The sequence below is a fragment of the Oryzias latipes genome, chromosome 9, assembly GCF_053564925.1.
Source record: "Oryzias latipes strain Hd-rR chromosome 9, Olatipes_Hd-rR_3.1".
Taxonomy (NCBI): domain Eukaryota; kingdom Metazoa; phylum Chordata; class Actinopteri; order Beloniformes; family Adrianichthyidae; genus Oryzias; species Oryzias latipes.
Window position 1 is genome coordinate 14,566,789 of NC_136245.1, and position 22,734 is coordinate 14,589,522.

Sequence of the window (22,734 nt, forward strand, 5' to 3'; positions counted from 1 at the left end):
AATCGGACTGCAGAATTTTGTAGTTCTTATGATGAGAAAACTCTGAAAGGTATACTAACCGTGCCAGGTTCAAAGCGAGCGCTGATGAGCAGTAAAATCTGAGCCACAAGGATGGCGAAGGACAGGTTGGCATGGATGTGGTAGCGCTGATTTCGCATGGTACTAACAGATCTGCACAGCACCAAAGAGACATGTTCATATGAAAGCTGGAACACTGAAGCACCAATGCAGATTTATGCAAATCTGCCAATTGTTTCAAATTGTGGTACACTCACGACAAAACTGCAAAAGTAACCAGAGTGATGGCAAGGCAGAAAATGGAAATGGAGCACCCAACGTAGCCTATAACTGACAGTGCCATCATGTGGCTAGTAGTAAGCTGTGTAGGGAGACAATGGAAAAAGATTTTAAAGAATTAGGTCCTACACACAATATTCTATCAAAATAAATCCACAACATGGATGTGGTAGTGTTGGTTACTCCACAATGGGTTAAAGTAAAAAGATATAATCAAAGCCTTCTGACATAACAATTTGTGTCTTTTTTTTTAAAGTCTTTTTTAAAGGTTAAAACTATCTTACTCTTGGATTTTTGCTTTTGGCATGAACAAAAACACATTCATGCTTTTTGAGACTGTGGCTATTTTGAGCTTTTGGTTTTGATTCCCAATGCACTGTCTGCACACGTGCCTTGTGATTATGAGGGCAGAGGAGTCTTAGCCATTCAAAACAGAGAAATGTGGAATGCTTCCTCGCAGCTGAGGAATAAGGCTGCCCACTAATTAGAGACTTGCAGTCAGAACTTTGAGCATCAAATAGACTTTAGTGCCTTAAATATAAAACAAGTTTGTAGAGCTGCAAGAAGACTGTGTTCCGATTCATAGTAAGCATTGGGGAGGCAATTCATCATTCTGCTGTGCCTGTTTTCACTGATAAAGTAATAGTACTGGTGTCAATAGGGAAGGCAAAACATGTTACCACAGTTTTTAATCAGGAAATAGATTTTAGAAGAAGGGAAAAACAAACAATTCCTAATTCTTCATGTGACTTTTGCCTGTAGAAAATAAAAATCTTGTGTTTTCCTCAATGCGATAGATCAGCACCCACAACTTCGCACCCACACATGACAGTAGCATGTGGGACATTTTTTCTGTCATTCATTTAAAGCTTACCCATAGTTTATTGTCATTACAGAAGTATTGCGTAAAAAATTAAAGTAATGTAATAAATACTTTAAAAGTGCATACCTTCAAGGGCACAACTTGCATGAGGATAGCAAAGTTGGTCAGGTGGTTACACAAACATACAGAATATGACATGTTGCCCTCTGAACGTACACAGCCCTCATTAGACCACACCCCCTCCTTAGAACTGGAAATAAAAAAAAAATGTGTATTAAAAACTAGCATAATTGTATGCATAAAATTAGCTTCTACATGGTGGGAAGTTCCATTCTTCTTCTATAACAAAATGCTCTAAGATGAGATGCACACAAAAATGTTAATGCCTACATTTACTAGTTTCACAGAATCATCAAATAGTTTACGCTTTGTATGAACTTCAGGTTTTAATCCAAATAATAGTTACATAAGAATGCTTTGTGATCTCATTTTTTGGTATAAATATATATTTTTCGTTTTTTTTCCATAATAGTCCAAAAAGAAATGAATATGAAAACAGAACCATACTGATTGTATTTTCCATTTAAATGACTTTTTTTTACATTTTTTTTCATCTAAATGGAACAGTGCTTTTGTAAACTATTTACACAGACTCACCTATAGTCCAAAAATGCGCAGTAGAGGAAGACTTTATTGCTCTGGTTCAGTACTTGGTCCTGCTGTTTGTTAGTCTGAAGAAAGAAGGAAACAAAACCAAGTCCATGTAAAAAAAAAAGAATTTTTATACTTCAAACTATTTATTTGTTTAATGCTTTTCAGTCCTTTTGAAGCACAAAACACTTTACATAAAAGCATACTAATAAAAAATGAAAGTTTGTTTAAAGACAGAAACAGGGGGGGGGGAAAAGAACATTTTATTTCTTGATGAGTAATTGATGCTGTTCCACCACCTCTCTCAAGGAATGGTAATAACTTTAACCAGCTGAAGGATTGGAGAGAATTTTCTGGCTTTTTAATGGGGTGCAGGTAGAGGTCCTGATATGATGCATTGTAAGTTTAACTGTTGGATGTGGTGAATGAAAGTCTCAGCCTGCTGGAACTTAATGTCATTGGTACATGCGTGAATTATGACGGCTGAAGAAGAGGGATGTTCACTGGTGAGTTGGAGGGCATAGTTGTGAATGTCCTTGACCGATGCTCCTGAAATGCAGTGTGTGTGGCACCTCTTAAAGTCTACATGCCAGACAATGGAGTTTCCTCAGATAATGACTGGGTAGCGCCCCGAACAAGAGGCCAGTGTGGGGCTGCCAGCAGCCGGGAATCATGAGGCACCAGCCTCTGTCCCAGCAAGCTCGGGGGAAGGCCCACGCTCCTTCGAAGCGAGACCGGAGCCAGGGGTGGATGCCGCTGTTTGATCCAGAGCCCTGATTATGACTGAGGCGGCAAAGGCAGGAGGCGCTGTCCGGACGAGTCTGGTAGTAGCAGGGGCAGCTGAGACTGCAGCAGGTCCACACTGACTTGACCCTGTTCCTGATGGGTCGAGTTGGTTCGATAGCAGATGAGAGGGGCCTGGGTCTTTAGCCAGCAGGAGATAGCGGTTGAAGAGCGACAAATGTTGCAAGCTAGCAGCTTCAGGTTTTTGCTCATGGCTCCTCTGGCTACGACGTGTCACCTCCACCCATGACAGCTTGGGTGTAGAGTTGGATTCCTGAGACCAGTATCTGCCTGGGCTTGTTGGAGATCAGATGGAGACCTAATCGGTTCTCCAGGGCTAGAGTTGGCTGGGCCTCGGAACTCGTTCGTCAGCACCAATCCGTCCACAATCCTGCCACAAAACTGCACAACACTGCTGTCGGATCCGGTGGAGTGAGCGTCAGCTTCAGCAGGTTTTCTGCCAGACCATGAAAGTGACTGGCCTGGTCTATGATAACTGAGTGCTGGAGGTAAGTAATATAATTTGACTGGGATGATGTCAGTGAGAGTATTTATTCGATCAGTTGGTATTTCTCCATAAGCTCAGATCTTAGCCTTTGAATGGTGATTTGAAGTTGGCAATGATCTCCACAAACAGGAACTCCTGTAATATCTTTGTCAGGACGAGCATGAGCGTCAGCCACCCATGTTGCCAACAACATTTTTCTTTATTCTTTTTCTCTTTTACAGAGGTTTTATTAGTCATTTGTTGCTATTATTATACTTTATGCTGCGGTGGGGCAGTACTAAGAGAAACATGTCCATTGTGGTGCCTTTAGAACTGGAGTATTTAGTGACAGTGGTTTAAAAGAATCATGAAGAAAGTGCCAGTCATAGTGGAAGGTAGAAGCAAACCTCTTCACATACTCATTGTTAAGCAAAAGGAGTCTGGTTTTCTTAAAAAATGTACTGACAGACAGGAAATTCATTGTCTCCAAGGCTATTAAACTTTAAAACATCCATCTTTGGAGGCATAAAATCAGGCAGAAAGTCTAAGAGAGGAGGAACTTAATATTACACAAAAATGATTTATAAAACCCAAGAGTTTAAATAAAGGATAACATTCCCCCCAAACTAAAAAGTTATTTACATTTCAAAATTAAATAAAATGGTATTTGCTAGGGAACAGGAAATGGGTGTGTGACATGAGCTGTCATGCATGGAAGAGGAAACATCATGGTTCTGCTGGATCTGCAGCAATTTGTGGTTTTATAAGGTGTTAATGTTTAACCCTTGTGCTATCCTATGACCCCACCCTTACATTGACGTGGTCTCCCTACCATGACAAAGGTGGATAAAGTTGAAGAGGATTTCATGTAATCTATGGACACCAGTGAAGATCACAAATCATTGAAGAAAATAGGTTCAGCGCACTTGTGGGGTGTAGATGACCCAACTTCCAATGTTAAAGTGACTAGGATAGCACAAGGGCTAGTTGGTCAGGGGTTGAACTAGCAGGCGAGATAACGATCTCAAACTCAGGTCCAAAGGAAGTCAACACATTATCCAGACTTAAACCCAAAAGAGTTGTTTTGCGATGAGTAAAAAGTAAAAAGCAAGGCAGACCAATGGTGCCACACATTTATGGAACTTCTGTAGCAGAGTTGCAATTTCCTGGTAGGGTCACTAAAGTAAATCTCACTGTGAATCTGATACTTTTTCATTTCTATTTAAACAAAAATTATATAGTTACGTTCAGCTGGTATACCTCCTCAAAGTGGCCACTTTGAAGTACTTCAAGTTAAGAAAAATGTTAACACTGCATAAAAGAATTCATTTTCCATCAGTTGTTCATTGGTTTTATCATTTTTCCTTTTGAGTAAAATCAGAGAAATTGATGCATTCCTTGTACATTCTTTATTCTTTGAACCTGGAAAAATTAGGTTGCTTTAAAACCTACGACTGATAATTAGAGACTAAAAGAAATAAAAACAACTATCTTAAAGTCAAACTGAGTACGAGGGAGAAAGATTTAACAGGCTGGACTTACTTTTCAGAAAATGTGGACCCATTGAAATTACTATGCACAAACATCCCTGGGGGTTACAGAAGACAGGCCAAAAAAGGTAAAATATCCAGCGAGTGGCAGTTCTGAGAAGGAAAATACCATGTTGATGTAAGAACCAGAGGAGAATGGTCCCACAGTATCAAGTCCAAATGGTTTAAACACCACAGCCTACCTCACATTGTTGCTGGCCAGGTCCATTACTTTATAATCACACTGGTTATATTTTCGGATGCTTCCTTACACCAAAACAATGCACAGTTTAAAAGCTTCAGTTACAACAATCCAATTTTTGTTCTTGAAATGAATTCACTGTACAGTAATGGTCTCCACAGTCATGACATCTCAGTCCAACAGGACACCTTTAGAGACAGCGGAATAAATGACTCTATGACTGCTGATCCAAATCTGCAGCAACCGCAAAGTAATATCATGTCTTCTTAAATCCAAATATCTGAAAAAGACTTTCCAAAACGTTGATGAATATTTGCGGCTCAGAGATGAGGCAATTTTGATGCAGAATTAGAAATATTTTAGCAACACTTAGTGTGAATACTTAAGGGTATCAAACAGGTTGCTTTATGCAGTTTTTACCATTTTTCAGTTAAACAAAAGTCCTTCCCATCTCCAAAAGGCTTATTTGATAACTAATCCCCTTTTGCTTCTTAATCTGAAAATTTGGGTCTTTAGAGACATTGTGTTAATGCCAGTAGAATGGTGTAATTGCTGTTTGGCCTTGCTCAACTTGTCATCTGAAGAAAATAACAGTTCTACTGGCTGGTTGGGTATAGAGATTATACACCTCTGCTCATTCCCTGGGCCTCTACTCTAAGAATGAGATGGACTGTGTCTGCCTCATTTCCTTCTGGAAAAAGTGAGCGAGTGGGTGAAGTTGACACTTAGGCTCTCTGATTCCTGGCTCATACGCCACCTGATTCATTTTAAAAGGCATAGCACAATACTTTGACTTTGTTGAGTAATCAAATTGCTGTTCTCTTTCGGTCTGCTTTACATATGCAAGTCTTTAGTCATTATGTGCTCAGGTACTTCAGATGAATGCAGTGGACACATTTTCATGTGGCCCATTAAATATAACTTCACTGAGAAATGTAAGCCAACCTGTGGGTGAAACTGCTTTTCCCTTGTGGGCTTTTAGTTTCTAACTCTCAGTGTTTTATGCAAATATAAGCAGTCAGAAGAGCAACAAAAATCAGCTGGCACCCTATATCTCAGGTGTTTTAGCTCTTACTAAACCTTTGATCTGCACTAAACAAGGATCAATTACCTGTATTAAACTGCAAATGTAAATGCTCTCTGAAAGGAAACAATCCATCACTTTTAAACCTTGATTTGTACCAGACCCCAGCATAAATATACATGAGCCAGCAGACATTTACACATGATGTATAAGCCAACGCTCGCTCTTCACCAACTATCTTTCCAGAATATATTTAAAGGAGGGTGCAGGGTCTTGATCGTTGCTGCAAAAAAATTAAATGCTCTTGGAGGTCCTTCAGCTTTGACTGGATGCTATTGTTTTCTCTCAGTGCCCTTAGGCCCCAGAATCTACCAGCCAAGCATGCAGCTGGTGCTCCAAGACTTTATTAACAACAGAAGACCAAAAAAACAAAACCACTGAGATCACTGTAAACCCTGCAAGCAGACCTGAGCAGTAAAGATGAAGACAGAAAAGGATGTGGAGTGACATTACTACTAATAAAGAAATATCTCAGTCACAAAGGCTAACTCTTTGCCTGCTTTGACCAGGTGAGACAGAAGCTTGTGATCTTCTTCAGTGTGGTAGTGCCAGCGCATTTCTGGGAAATGTCATTTAAATTTCAATTTGATTTAGATTTTATTGGGTTATAAAAAACACAATGTAATTTTTAACAGAAAAAGAATAAAAGTGGATCTTTTATTAATATTACTGTGAAATACCGGATTAAAAGCTAACTGAAAGGAGTGTTTTGCCAGTTTAAAAAATTAATAATTTTGAAAAATCAATAATTGGAAAACAAACCCAGCCCAACAATTTAAGTCAATCATTTTCATCAAACACCTTGACTTATTTTCTATGTAACAGTGGTACAACACTAAGAATTTGTATAAAAATGAGTGCAAAAACGTTTTAACCCTCATATTGTGTCTGGGTCAAAAATTACCCATATTCAAATGTGAAAACGGGTCAATTTTACCCAAACACATTATAAGTGTTCATGATATATTTTTAATCTGCGTTCACACAGGCCTCAGCAATGTGACTCAAGCCACCACTTTTACTGAATGTCTCTTAACATGATTGCTAAACATGTAAACACGTGTTTAGAGCACTAGGGCACAGTTTGTAGAAATGATTAACCCTGAAAACGCCTCTGGTGCCAATGTTGATGAAATGCTGAATTCTGTTACTTCTAGCATCTTGAATGTTCTGGATGCCATTGCCCCATGAAGGTTAAATTGAGAAAACATAGACAGAAAGCTCCCTGGAGGAACGATGATCTAGTCAGGGCACAGAAACAACAGTGCCGCAGAGCTGAGCGAAACTGGCGCAAGTCAAAACTCCAGGTTCATTATGAAATGTATAAGGGGGAGTTGTACGCTTACAACCAGATCTTATGCAGAACAAGGGAAAGGTACTTCTCTGAAATCATTGGAAGTTGCAGCAGCAACTCTCGTGTCCTGTTCACAACAGTAAACAGATTAACTAACCCTCCAACCCAGCTACCAATAGAACTGGTTTGCACACCTAAATGTAATGAGTTTGCTGTATTTTTTAATGACAAGGTTCAGGGCATTAAAAAAGCCATCAACTCCACAACACATATAACTATCGAACAGCCACCTACTCACTCTAAGCTGACTCACTTTGTACCTGTCACTGACCAAACTGTCCAAGAGACCATCACCCGTCTGAGCTCGTCTACATGCTGCCTTGATGTGTTACCCACTAGATTTCTAAAGTCTGTCCTGAACAGTGTGTTGCCATCAATTACTCAAATAGTTAACATGTCTCTTCAATCTGGAATATTTCCAGAGGCCTTAAAAACTGCAGTCATTAAACCTCTCCTGAAGAAAAGCGGTCTTGATCCCACTGTACTGAATAATTACAGACCTATCTCTAATCTGCCATTTTTAGGAAAAGTCCTTGAAAAAGTTGTCTACCAACAGCTCACTGATTTTCTCTTATTAAACAATTCATTTGATGTTTTCCAGTCAGGTTTTAGACCCCATCATAGCACAGAAACTGCTCTTATCAAGGTAACCAACGACATCCGCCTGAACACTGATGATGGCAAAGTCACTGTCTTAATCCTGCTAGACCTGAGTGCTGCCTTTGATACTGTTGATCATGGGATCCTTTTGCACAGACTCCAAGACTGGGTTGGCATCTCTGGATCTGCCCTAAGTTGGCTCAAGTCTTATCTGGAAGACAGGAAATATTTTGTTGAAATTGGGAGTTGTGTCTCAGACTACATGGCCTTGACTTGTGGTGTGCCCCAGGGATCGATCCTGGGACCCCTTCTGTTCAACCTCTACATGCTGCCACTAGGGCAGTTAATACGCAGTAATAACATATCTTATCACAACTATGCAGATGATACTCAGATCTATGTGTCACTGACAACAGGTGAATATGGGCCGGTGGATTCACTCAGCCACTGCCTCCAACAGATCAGTGCGTGGATGCAGAACAACTTTCTCCAGCTAAACTCAAACAAGACCGAAGTTATTATTTTTGGCCCACAGAAACAAAGAGAAAGTGTCAGCAGCTACCTTCATTCTCTGTCTCTAAAACCCTCAAATCAAGTCAGAAATCTAGGGGTAATCATGGACTCTGACCTGAACTTTAACAGCCATATCAAGTCAGTAACATCAGCGGCATTTTACCATCTGAAAAACATTGCCAAAATCAAAAACATAGTGTCAAAGCCAGACCTGGAGATACTTATTCATGCATTTGTCTCCAGTAGGTTAGACTACTGTAACGGCCTGCTCACCAGCCTCTCCAAACGAGCTGTAAAACAGCTTCAGTACATCCAGAATGCTGCTGCTCGAGTCCTGACCAGAACCAGGAAGTATGATCACATTAGTCCTGTGCTCAGGTCTCTGCACTGGCTCCCTGTACCTGAAAGAATAGACTTCAAAGCAGCTCTGCTTGTGTACAAGTCTCTCCATGGCCGAGCACCAAAGTACATCTCTGACATGTTAGTGCCATATGAACCATCTCATACTCTGAGGACCACAGGGGCCGGCCTCCTGTTGATTCCCAGAGTCAGAACTAAACAAGGGGAATCAGCGTTTCAATATTCTGCAGCTAAAATCTGGAACAGCCTCCCTGAAGTCGTATGACAGGCCTCTTCTGTGTTCATGTTCAAATCTAGACTTAAAACATTTCTGTTTAGCCGTGTATATGACTGAAAGGTCCTATCTGCACTTTCCTTTCCTTTCCTTCCTTTATTTTTAAATCAATTTTCAATTATTATTATTTATTTATTTATTATTTTTTGTTTTTCTTTTCTTTTAAAGTAAATTTTACGTTGATTATTTCTATGATGTATTGTGATTTTAATGCATTTTTCTGTTTTGTGAAGCACCTTGAATTACTTTGTGTACGAATTGTGCTATACAAATAAACTTGCCTTGCCTTGCCTTGCCTTTAGCAAGCCCAAACGTAAACACGTTTAAACTTGAAAAAACTGTTGCCTTCATGCATCGCTAAGCAAGTTTTTAGGTTAGTTTTCGGGCTCTATGTACAAAACGCGTAGCCATTGAATGTGCCTTGAAAATGATCTCACGTCAAACTTTGACCAATCTTGGACTTGGCTTTGATAGTAGCATTTGGATGGCGTCCCTATTAATTCACAAAGTGCCAACCATTCGAAAATTGATCCTGGAGGAGAAATTAGTTATTGCGATTTATGCATGCCGGGAATTACATGACGCCAAGTCTTTCATATATCAGAATGGAGCTGTGAAAAAAAAAACCTGGAGCAAGATTCATGAGATTTACACTGCTACGACATTTCGCACCAAGCCTCTTTCAGCTGTAGGTGGTGGACATGCGCTAGTAAACAGAAGAAAAAGAAAAAGAAGACTCTGCTCCCTGCTTATCCAGAGTGAACACCATATGCTGAAAGTACATTCAAAAATGCTCATTTTGCACATTTTTGAATGCGTGTCACATGCCTGGTGTGAATGTCGCATATAACTATCAGTACTGAACAAGTATAAAATGTCTGTTTTTTTTACAAATCTCCCACCACCTTTGTTGGCAGTGCATGAAGAAGAAGGCTGGCCCCACCAGTGAGAACTGGGCCAATTATAATACAGCTAACAGATATTTGGTCAAAAAAGACTTGGCGCCTCATTTATAAACGTTGCGTACGCACAAAAGAAGGCGTACGCCACTCTCTACGCAATAGTTGAGATTTATAAAAAGCAAACTTGACGGGAAAATCTGCGGTCTTTCACGCAAGCTCTGACCCAGGCGTACGCACAAAAACGGATGAAATGAGAAACGACGACACCGTCGGCAGATGGAAGAAACACGTGAAAGTGACAATGACAATACTGCCTCTCATAAATAACATGAAGACTTCACAAAGCAAGTCTTACAATTAACAGCCTACACGAACACCCGTTTGATCGATCAGCAGTGAGACAAATAAAAAAAATCAAACGAAAATTACAACAGAAATTCAAATGAACACTTATTTGCAAAAAGAAAAGTGAAAAATGTTCTGCAATATTGGCATGTTGTGCAATTCATCCTCATAAATAATATAGTTAACAGAACGAAATAATGTACAAACTGATATTCCCGTCAATGTGTCCGTCTGGCGGAGCAGATATAGGTGCAATCAGACAGATGGATAGATAGAGAGAGATGCATTAATTGTCCACTAGGGAAAGTTGTTTTCATAGTAAAACATTTCTTCATAAGCAACAGAATTATGGTATTCGTGCATATGCCTTTAGTTTGTTTTATTTTTGATAAAACAATGTATGGCGTATGTCTCAACCATTCAGAAAGCAACAAGAAATTACATTTGCGCTGATCAATTTCCCATTTCCACGTCGATTATTACCGACATCTGTAGCTTGTCAGATGCAATTAAATGGATGGAAATAAAATGCCCCATCACAATGCGTAATGACGCACAATGGCTGATCTTGCGCTCCTAGAAGATGTGGCAAATGGAAGAATTCGGAGTGAACGCATCTTTAGACAGGAAGAAGACGTGTTGGCAAACGAGGACGACTGGCTTATGAGCCGGTTCCGACTTCCTCGAGCCGTCCTGTTGGACCTCTGCGGGCTTTTGGGGGGGTGTCACCCGGTGCATCTGGCGCGTCGGCGTCCCCCTGCGCCTCAGTCACCACTCCACTAAGGGATTCCCCAATTCTTGCCGCTTGTCTCTCATCAAGAGGGGTCAGCTCCGGTGTCCCCCCCGTGGCAGACACACTCTGCTGGCGATGCAGCGCCAGACGTTTTTTTGCCTCGACTTTGATGTCCGACCATTTCTTTTTTATTTAACCACGGTCCGAGGTTGTGAGGCTGCAGCATTAACGGCGTCTGCCACTCACGTGGCTTTTTGGCATTAGTAATGCCCACACTGCGCCCTCCAAACAACACTTTTCTCCTCTTTTCCACCTCGCCAACGATAAATTCTACTTCACATTGAGTGAAGTTACGTTTTTTTCATTTCCTCTCGGTGTGTGCCATGGTTTCGCAATCAATGAATATTCATTTGTGGGCGTTTCACTGACTATTTATGGGCAACTATGGGCGTGTCATGAGGCCGCAAAAGCTGCGCTGCATTTAGAATTGGTTGTGATTTATTAAGGGAAACATGCGTAGGATGTGCGTGCGCACGGTTTTATAAATCCGAATATTTCTGTGCGTACGCACGTCCTATGTTTCATCCGTACGCCACTTCTGACGCAAATCCTACGCAAAGTTTTATAAATGAGGCCCTTGGTCTTAACGCGGTTGAGCTATCACCCCAACCCTATTATAAACTGTAGTTATTACAACCTGTGAGTGACTGAGTACAGATCCTTCTGCTGTCAGGGAAAGGTATTTCAATCAGCAGAAGGTCTCAGGCGGATCCACATACTGTACAGCGTGTAGAGTAACAATCTGAATCCATCCAGCAAAATAAATGAGTGAGATCATGGTGTCAGGGGACATGTAAAAAGACATGCAGCTGTGATCTCCACTCAGTCTCTGCAGTGCACCAGAGCAAAGAAAAGGATTTGATAACTGAGTTGGGTGTGAGGAAAAAGGGACGATTAAACAACCCCAGAAGTTCCTAAGAGTTTTTAACAATGTGATTAGTGATAGCTTACAGAAAGAAACAACACAAAATACAGTTTCAGTTTACAAAAAAGAAACGAAAACTGCTCATGGAAAAGATATCAGTTCTCGTTCCATAATTACATGTGTTAGATTCCAATGGGCCAGCTGTAATACCTCACTTCTTTTGGTGTGTTTTCAAAAAAGAATGAAGCAAGATCTTTCTTTTTGCAACCTGTATTGAGAACTATAAAATGCACTGAATTAACAAAAGAATTTATAGGATCATGAAACTTTTGTTTGGATAATACTTTTAAAGTTTAAAATCATTTTCTGTGTAATTTGATGTTCTTATTGTAATTGATTTCATGCCTTATAAATGGGGTTGGGACCATCAGTTGTGTTGTGCAGAAGTCAGGTGGATACACAACTGATAGTCCTACTGAATACACTGTTAGAATTTGTATTATGGCAAGAAAAAAGCAGCTAAGTACAGAAAAACGAGTGGCCATCATTACTTTAAGAAATGAAGGTTAGCCAGTCCAAAAACTTGGGAAAACTTTGAAAGTGTCCTCAAGTGCATTTCATGGTATCCCCGGGATACCATTGGGGAGGGGGGGGGGTACTGTCATGGTGTCCCCGGGAGTCCTCTCCTTCCCCTCTACTCTCTGCTTCATTCACAGATTGGACCCAGCTGTCGGCACTTACCTCATCTCCTGCTTCAGTATTTTTGGTGGCCGCTTTCCAGTATTCACAGCAAGTTCGTTGCCCTCTATGGTGCAGTACCTGGTCTACGTTATCTCGTCTGCTCTTGAACTTTTTCGTAGTGAACTTATTCCTAATCCTATCTTTCAGTCTGCCTGCAAGATCTCAACACCGCTAATGACGACCTGGGTTCTTTCACTAGCTCCTGCCAAGCCACGACTCCAGCCCAGCCACTACTCTGCCAAACTACGACTTCCACCTGCACCGCTCAGTTTCATCAACAAAGAAAGACTTACCTTAAATCCTCAATTTAAATAATGCTTATCACCTCATCCACATAAAGGAAGGTGCTGAATAGAAAATGGCATTTAACACCCCTGTAGGTCATATTGAATACCTCGTCATGCCTTTCGGACTAAACAATGCCCCTGCAGTTTTTCAACGCCTTGTCAACGACGTACTACGAGACATCCTCAAGCGTTTTGTTTTTATGTATCTGGGCGACATATTTATTTACTACGCCAAAATTCTTGTTTATAGGGTCTTCAGATACCATGGTATGACATCGTTTCCAACAGGGGTCCTCAATTTATATCACAGGTGTGGAGGGCTTTTTGCTCCGCTCCAGGGGCCACCGTTAGTCTTTCCTCTGGTTATCACCCTTAGTCTAACGGCCAAGCGGAACGGGCCTCCACACACCATGACAGAGCAGTCACAAAAACCATCAAGCGCTACAAAGAAACTGGCTCACATGGAAAGGAACACCAAGAGTCACCTCTGCTGCGGAGGATAAGTTCATCCGAGTCACCAGCCTCAGAAATCGCAGGTTAACAGCAGCTCAGATTAGAGACCAGGTCAATGGCACACAGAGTTCTAGTAGCAGAAACATCTCTACAACAACTGTTAAAAGGAGACTGTGTGAATAAGGCCTTCGTGGTGGAACATCTGCTAGGAAACCACTGCTAAAGAAAGGCAACAAGCAGAATAGACTTATGTGGGCTAAACAACACAAGGAATGGACATTAGACCAGTGGAAATCTCTGCTTTGGTCTGATGAGTCCAAATTGGAGATTTTTGGTTCCAACCACCGTGTCTTTGTGCGACCCAGAAAAGGTGAATGGATGGACTCTACATGCCTGGTTTCCACCTTGAAGTATGGAATGGAAAATGCAGAGAACCACAGGATTGCAATACTCAATACACACTTTTTCCCTTCTCATTCCACAGAAACAACAAATTCACATTTAATGTAAGTTTTCTAGAAATGTCTCCAACATTAAGACATGCTTAAAAGTCTTGACATCTAAAAAGTATTTTAATTTTTATTCTGAATTCCGAGTTTATCCTTTGACAGCCTAAATAGCATTTGTAGAGCTCTGAAAAACTGTACAAAGCATCAAGCATTGTGTAGTATTTTAAAAAGGTGATCTGTCATGATTTGAACTTGTTGTCTTGTTTTTGGTCCTTGTTCTGTCTTGTTTCTGTTTCCTGTTTTATTTTGAAAGTCTCCTGTCTTGTCTGTTTTCTTGAGTTTTACTTCCTTTGGTCCCCATCTGCCCTGATCGTGTTCACCTGTGTCTTGTCTGCCCTGTCTGTATTTAAGTCTTGTCTCTGCCTTCCTCCTGTGTTGGTCCATTAGTATTCCTGTCCTGGTTGTCCTTGTCATGCCATGTTCCTCGTTTCTTGTTCCACGCCACAGTGAGTTTTGTTTTGTTGTTGTCATCCTGCTCTGCAGCGCCTTTTGTTTGTTATAATTAAACCCCTTGCCATTGAACCCGTTTGCCTCCCGTCTCTGCGCCTGGGTCCTACCGGCTCTCGAGCCTCCATCCCGTGACAGAATGGACCAACCAAATTTACTGGACCCAGCAGAGCAGGACTACACTGGGAGCCGTCTCGCCATGAGGGGGGGTCGCCGTCGTCCCCGCCGTCCCCCACAGTCACGTTCAGTGGTGGTCCGGGATGCACCACAACCACGTTCAGTGGTGGTCCCGGATGCACCACAACCTCCCCCAGTGGTGGTCCCGGACGCACCACAGCCATGTCCAGTGGTGGTCCCGGACGCACCCCGACCCGTTCCTGCTCCCAGGGGGGTGCCGCCTGCGCCCCGACCCGTTCCTGCTCCCAGGGGGGTGCCGCCTGCGCCCCGACCCATCCCGGCTCCCAGGGGGGTGCCGCCTGCGCCCCGACGGGTCCCCAGTACCACTGCCACGCCTAACCCGCATGAGCTCGGCTCCACGCCTGACCCGCCTGAGCTCGGCTCCACGCCTGACCCGCCAGAGCCTGACTGCTGGCCCGACCCGCCAGAGCCTGACTGCTGGCCCGACCCGCCAGAGCCTGACTGCTGGCCCGACCCGCCAGAGCCTGACTGCTGGCCCGACCCGCCAGACTCCATGCCAGACTCCATGCCAGACTCCATGCCAGACTCCATGCCAGACTCCATGCCAGACTCCATGCCAGACTCCATGCCAGACTCCATGCCAGACTCCATGCCAGACTCCATGCCAGACTCCATGCCTGACTCCATGCCTGACTCCATGCCTGACTCCATGCCTGACTCCATGCCTGACTCCATGCCTGACTCCATGCCTGACTCCATGCCTGACTCCATGCCTGACTCCATGCCTGACTCCATGCCTGAAGACGCCTCCAAGCCTGAAGACGCCTCCAAGCCTGAAGACGCCTCCAAGCCTGACGACGTCTCCACGCCTGACCTGCCTCGCCGGACCGCACGGCCCCCCGGCCGTCCTCCTGACCTGCCTCGCCGGACGGCACGGCCCCCCGGCCGTCCTCCGGACCTGCCTCGCCGGACGGCACGGCCCCCCGGCCGTCCTCCGGACCTGCCTCGCCGGACCGCTCGGCCCCCCGGCCGTCCTCCGGACCTGCCTCGCCGGACCGCTCGGCCCCCCGGCCGTCCTCCGGACCTGCCTCGCCGGACGGCGCGGCCCCCCGGCCGTCCTCCGGACCTGCCTCGCCGGACGACGCGGACCCCCGGCCGTCCTCTGGACTCTTGTGCCCGTCGAGGTTTATCCTCCGGGGCCCCCCCCTCATGTGACTTGTGGAACCTCGGAGCGGTTCCTTGAGGGGGGGGTACTGTCATGATTTGAACTTGTTGTCTTGTTTTTGGTCCTTGTTCTGTCTTGTTTCTGTTTCCTGTTTTATTTTGAAAGTCTCCTGTCTTTTCTGTTTTCTTGAGTTTTACTTCCTTTGGTCCCCATCTGCCCTGATCGTGTTCACCTGTGTCTTGTCTGCCCTGTCTGTATTTAAGTCTTGTCTCTGCCTTCCTCCTGTGTTGGTCCATTAGTTACCCCTGTTATGGTGTTCATGCCATGTTCCTCGTCCATGTTTCATGCCACGCCAAGTAAGTTTTTGTTTCCTTTGTCATCCTGCTCTGCAGCGCTTTTGTTTGTGGTTGTAATTAAACCCCTTGCCCCGGAACTTTGTGCCCCCTGCCTCTGCATTCTGGGTCCTACCGGCTCTCGAGCCACCTCACCGTGACATGATCCCTCAAATACTAAATTAGAATGATACAGAAGACAAAACCAGAATCTTTTGAGGGTACAAAGTGAATAGTACTAAATGGGAGGAGCTGTAAAGTCTTTTAATCTGTAAGCAAGTGAGAAATAGCAATGAACAGACCTCCATCTGTTATTGATCAGTGTGCTGGCTCACATAGCTTGTGTTTACATGTGTTGGTGGGTGTGGGCAGTTTGGAGAAGAAGAGAGAGGAAGGCAGGATAGTTTTTGACCACAAGGCTTAAACTGGGTGTGTACTGGGAGCTATAAAAAGACAAAAATAATGCATGGCCACTATTGTAGCAAAAAAGTCTGATAACAACCTTGACCTACAAGATTTAATGGCAAATGTGAGCGTATAACACACTGTGAAAAAACCTTTTGTGAGTTTATCTGAGTTACTGAACAATCCATGTTTTATTTTTACGTAGGGGAAGCTCCAGCAAGTCTAGACAGGCTTGGAAATGTAAGCAGAAGCCTGCTTTGCCACTTTCTGTCTGCAAAAAATTGTTGTACTTGCAATAATACTAATACATCTTTGCCTGTAAAAATGTTTTGTATCAGTACAAAATATATTATTACAAGTGCAAAACTTCCTTACAGAACATTTTAGTAACAAATCTAACTTCATAAACTAATCATTATTAGTTGCTGTGTTTTAAATTGACTCACCAAACCTAATTTTCTTTACAGTTAAACAAAAAAGATTAGGCATTGGTAGATACATTTATATGAGCTTAAGAAAGTTTATTGTTTCTCTTCATGTCTGTTTCTGAGGAGGGGTTTGCCATGTCACCCCTCACTTCTGCTACACTGCAAAAAAAGAAAAGTTCGTAGAACTTAAAATTGTAAGGCAATAAACTTCGGTAAAATTTTGAGTTAAGGACCTAAACCGAATATTTTAAGTTTTGTGTTGGAGTTTTCTAACTCATTTATCTAAGTTCTTCTAACTCAGTTGTAAGTTGTGTGAACTTAAAAGTTCAAGTTGGATTAACTTTGAATCGTAATTTTGACCAACTCAGATGTAAGTTGCAGTGACCTAAAATGTCACGTAATCCTAACTCTGAATCTTAATTTTTCACAACTCAGACTTAGATGTACAAACTTAATTTTTTAGGCTGTAACAACTGTAGATTCCAATTATTGCTGATTTGACCAAAGGTTGAAATAACTTAAAGTTGAGTTTTAAGAGCACCTCTGTTCTTGACTTTGATTCAGTTTCATAATCACACATACGTCAGACCTGGCTGCATTTTCATATTTCTACATGCAACCCAGATCTTTTTAAGATCATTGAGGTACAGGTTAGCAGCCACAGCTTACCTGCATGTCTGCAGAAGGAGAAATATTTAAATTTGACCATACTCTATAACAGCAACAACATGAGTGTGACTTCTCTTCACAGCTCCCTAACTCAAGGTGTGGGAATCAACACTTCCCATGAGTCTTAGTTGCCATGGGCGGGGCTAAGGCCCAGTTCACCAAAACGTTGTTTACAAAATGGCTGAAGCCCTGGGGGTGTTCCAGAAAGCAGGTTATAGTTATAACGGTAAGTTTGAGGCTAAGGAAGTTGATAACCTCAGCTTTCGGTTCCAAAAACAGAGGTATGTTTCAGGGTTATGTCAAGTTGCCATAGCAACTCATGCTCTGAACATAACCTGGTCTGGAGCAGGTTTAGTTGAAGGTTAGTTTGTTTACAGAGAGGTGAAGCAGCATGGCGTGTCCATTTGAAGATGATTTAGTGGATGAAGAAGCTCAGATAATACTTTTTCCACCATGAGAGGGTGATAAGACCACATATGGATGTTGGAAAGAGAAACTTTTTCACTTTGATCTAACTTAATTATTTGCTTCAGTTAAGATAAATCATTTTTTGTTAAGTCGGTTTAAAAATAACACGTAGTTTTCAGACAGTTATTTTGCTTTCATTATAATTAATTCAATTAAGTAAGTGTAACTTTGGTGCTGCCGTTAGATCGGCACCGCAAGGGATTGTGGGATACCATTCCCTTTGCCTGTCTGGACGGATTTGGGTTTAAGTGTGGGTTTTTGACCAAATGTGTTTAGTTGTTTAGCTGTTTTACTGTGTTTCACCGTATTTTGTAGAGTTATTTTGTCCTACTTTGCTCAAGTCTCTGCACCATGAGGGAGAGGGAGAGGGAGGATGAGTTTTGACTACTCTGATCTAACTTAATTATTTGCTTCAGTTAAGATAAATATATTTTTTTGTTAAGTCAGTTTAAAAATAACACGTAGTTTTCAGACAGTTATTTTACTTTCATTCAAATTAATTTAATTAAGTAGGTGTAACTTTGGTGCTGCTGTTAGATCGGCACCGCAAGGAATTGTGGGGTACAACGTACTTTATGTACTTGCTGTGCACATACATTAACCCAGGGTTCTCAAGTCAAGCGTAATTACTCTAACTCATATCAGATCTTTAGGAACGAACATAGGATTTTAGCCAGAGTTCAGGGTTAAAGTCAGGGTAGTTTAAGCATGCTTCCTGGAATACCAGCTGGTTCGTGTCTGTAACACACACACAAACACACATATGTATAACTGATTCTAATACTTATGTCATTAAATAAGAGTTGAAACTTCTGCAGCTGTTCTTGACAAACCACTCAGTGGACAATGCCAACTCCAAAAGTTGGCATTCCCGCATTTCACAATTAAAAAAGACAAGTTCACAGAACTCTATCACACTGTAATGAACTGCAACTTAGATATATAAGTACAGACAACTCAATAAATAATGTTGAACTGTACGACTACCTTAACTTGCTGAACTGACTTAAATTGTTGAATTGATTAGTAGAACTTAGATTATAGAGTTATTACAACATAAAAGATTTTATTAAGTCAAAAAATTTAAGTTGGATTTATTACAGTGTAGGCTGCAGGAACCCAAACTGTGTTCTGGACTTTTTTGTTTCTTTTCCTTTTCCTCCAAGTCCCCTCCTCTGGGTTTGTTTGGGTATCTGGGATCTGCCTTTTTGGGGAGGGGTACTGTAATGATTGTGTGGTTTAGTTTGGTTTTGTTGTTCTTGTTCATGTTTCTGGTTTCATTTTTGTCAGTCTCACCAGTTTGTGGTTCGTGATCCACAGCTGACTTCAGTTCAGTTAATTGCCCTCAGCCTATTTAGTGTCTTGGTCTCTGCTCATCCTTGTCAGGTCATCTGCTCTTTTTTGCTTTGCCACCTTTTTGTTACTCCCATGGTTTTGTCATGTTTCAGTTTGTTTATTAAAATGTTTTATTTTCTGTCACCAAGCCTGGGGGGTATTCCAGAAAGCAAGATTAAACTATCCTGACTTTAACCCTGAACTCTGGCTGAAATCCGCCTGAACTTGCTTACTCTGGGTATGTTGGTTCCAAAAGACCGGTTATGATTTTGCGTAATTACGTTCGACTTGGTTACCCTGGGTTAATGCGTGTGCAAGTACATAAAGGCATTCTCAATGGATCGTGGATATCCCGAGTATGAAGATTATACGCCCACCAAAAAAGTAATACGGCTGCATCAGCAAAAGAAATAGTTTCTGCTTGGAGGAAAAATAACGGACAGGGTGTACGCACGAGTTTCTGATCTTATTTCCAATTACATTGTGATGTACATATATACAACTTATAAAACTTAAATGAATTGATTCAATTGGTAACAAGTAATTGAGTTAAAATTATTCAACCTAATTTCTTATGTTTATCCAACTCAATAGTTGTTTATACAACTCAAATTTACATATTTATCTAACTAAATGTCATATTACTCCAAGTAAATGTTTTTCCATATTAATTAACTGTACTTCTTGAACTCTGAAATGTCTAAGTTAGAGGCTGCAGATTTTCTTATTTTTATAAAATTAAAATATATGATACAGAGTGGATTTACAATATGTACCATGCATCCATGCATGTAATTATCTTGACACTGGCTGTTCCTTCAATTCTTATTCCAGATTGATGCACCAGGGGTGCTAAATAAGCTCATCATCCTCTCCCTCCCTCTCACTCATGGTGCAGAAAGAATTAAACATAACAGGGTAAAATAACTCAGCAAAAGAAAAACAGCTACAACTAAACATATTTAGACAAAAACCAACATTTGTATTCAAATGTGTCCAGGCAGGCAAAGGGAATGGTATCCCGCAATTCCTTGCGCTGCCGGTCTAGCAGTACCAAAGTTACACCTACTTAATTGAATTAATTTGAATGAAAGTAAAATGTCTGGTAACTATGTGTCATTTTTAAGTTGACTGAACTCAAAAAAAATATTTATCTTAACTGAAGCAAATAATTAAGTTGGATTAATATAAAAAAGTTTATTTTTACAACATCGATACGTTATCTGAGCTTCATCCACTAAATCATCTTCAAATGGACACGCTATGCTCCTTCACCTCTCTGAAAACAAACTAACCTTCAACTAAACCTGCTCCAGACCAGGTTTTGTTCAGAGCATGAGTTGCTATACCCTAAGCATACCCCTGAAACATACCTCCGTTTTTGGAACCGAAAGCTGAGGTTATCTGCTTCCTTAGCCTCAAACTTACTGTGGTAACTCACATAACCTGCTTTTTGGAATACCCCCCCTGGTCTCCTGCATTTTGGGTCCTCTACCAGTTCCTGACACTATCTTTTACATGGATCAGTCATCCTGGCTCCTTTGCTGAAAAAAGCAAAGCATGATGTTTTCATCCCCATGAGAATAGGTATGGTGTTCTTTGGATGCAACTCAGCATTCTTTCTCCTCCAAACATGACGAGTAGAGTTCTAACCATAACGTTCTTTTTTGCTTTCATCTGACCATAGGACATTCTCTCAATCCTCTTCTGGATCATCCAAATGCTCTCTAGCAAACCTTAGACGGGCTGCACATGTACTGGGCTTTAGCAGGGGGACACGTCTGGCCCTGCAAGATTTGAGTCTCTGGCGGCGTAGTGTGTTACTGATGGTAGCCTTTGTTACTTTGGTCCCAGGTCATTCACTAGGTCCCCCCGTCTGGTTCTGGGATTTTTGCTCCCCATTTTTGTAATCATTTTGACCCTGTTTGGTGAGATCTTACAGGGAGCCTCAGATGGAGGGAGATTATCTGTGGTCTTGTATGTCTTCCATTTCTTAATCATTGCTCCCACTGCTGATGTCTTCACACCAAGCTGCTTATTTACCGCAGATTCAGTCTTCCCAGCCTGGTGCAGGTCAACACTTTGGTTTCTGGTGTCCTTAGACAGCTCTTTGGTCTTGGCCAAAGTGGAGTCTGTAGCACAGAGGATCCTCTTAAAGAAGAGGTTTAGGACTGTGAGAGCCACAAATTGTGTTTGTTCGTAGGTGACCAAACACTTGTTTGTTTTTACACAAAATTTGCAATTTATATATTAGCTATGAAAGCTGAGAGCACCTTCAAGACAACAGAGATCAAGTTCAAACTTGATGAAGAATTCAATGAGACCGCTGTGCACGGAAGAAACGTTAAGTCTACATTCACCCTTGAGAATGGCAAATTTGTCCAGAAACAAAACTCGGATGGCAAGACATCAACTCTATATATTGGCATAATCCACTCTGCTTGTAAAATCATCTTTTCATTTAGTCATTTCACAACAAATTTTGAGATAAAAGAAGGGGACCAGAGCAGGTGTCTTTGTATTTTCACTATTGCTTAACTGCTTCTCACTCATATTTCTTCTCATATTTTTAAAATGTGACCCTTTATAGTTGGACCAGAATCCGAAAAATACTAATTGATCACAGATGAAGTCAGACTTAAATCATGATCACTGTTGATTAGTATGAGAAAGCAATTTTTATAAAACCTGCCTGGTTTTGAAACCTGTTTTGTACCATTGCACGATGGGAATGGCATGACATCACTTTGACGTTTTCCATGCTGAAAGGATTCCAGTAAAGCATGGAAGGTCACTCTGACATAAACAGTGTGGCTTTGACCTCAACTTGAATAAGTAGTACCTGACTCAAGCTTATTTACTGACTGGTGACTCCATCAATCAGCAGTCTGACATACTTTATCAGAGCAAGTGTTAGATAAAACAAATAGATTAGATTATATGCTAGATTGATGAGTTCAGTGCCAAGGACCAAGTACCAACCTCATAACCATAGTTATGTTCAAATAGACTGCACTTCTGCAGTAAAAACTTTAAACCCACTGTTTTAACTAAGAAGTGAACCATTGCAAATTAAAACGAAAGACAAAAGATTAAAAAAGAACCAAGGGAAGAAAAAAAAAAAGCTTTTTTGTAATCAATGGCAAACCAATTCCTCAAGTGCAGAAAAATTAAGTTTGAAAAATGTTAGTGTCAGATAAATGCATCTAGACATTAAAGAAAAACACAGTGATAGAAATTACCGGTAAATCAAAAATGGCAAGCAATGTTTAAGCTATCCAGCTGTACATTTTTGAGCCAGATGCCAGTTCAGACAAGGAAAACAAAGATGACATCGATCTAGTGGATTTCCTCTTGGGGATCCATTGTTCTGGGGCACTACCGGCTTTGCCTCTAGGGCAGGTGTGCCAAAACTCATTTTCACAGAGGGCCACATCAGCATAGTTGCTGTCCTCAAAGGGCCAGATATAACTTATAAATGTAACTAAATGTAAT

At 41.6% G+C, this 22,734-nt stretch overlaps 1 protein-coding gene across 2 annotated transcripts in view; it reads right to left on the bottom strand.

Annotated features, from left to right (window-relative positions):
- The window catches only part of adgrd1 (adhesion G protein-coupled receptor D1), a 44,443-nt gene that overhangs the window by 6,778 nt on the left and 14,931 nt on the right, over positions 1–22,734 (bottom strand). For both annotated transcript variants that reach the window (XM_011479428.4, XM_011479427.4), the window contains 4 exons: positions 1,778–1,851; positions 1,247–1,370; positions 276–379; positions 60–171 (listed from right to left, as the gene is read on the bottom strand). In XM_011479428.4, the coding sequence (XP_011477730.1) occupies positions 60–171; positions 276–379; positions 1,247–1,370; positions 1,778–1,851 (414 nt within the window). The remainder of the gene's footprint in view (positions 1–59; positions 172–275; positions 380–1,246; positions 1,371–1,777; positions 1,852–22,734) is intronic.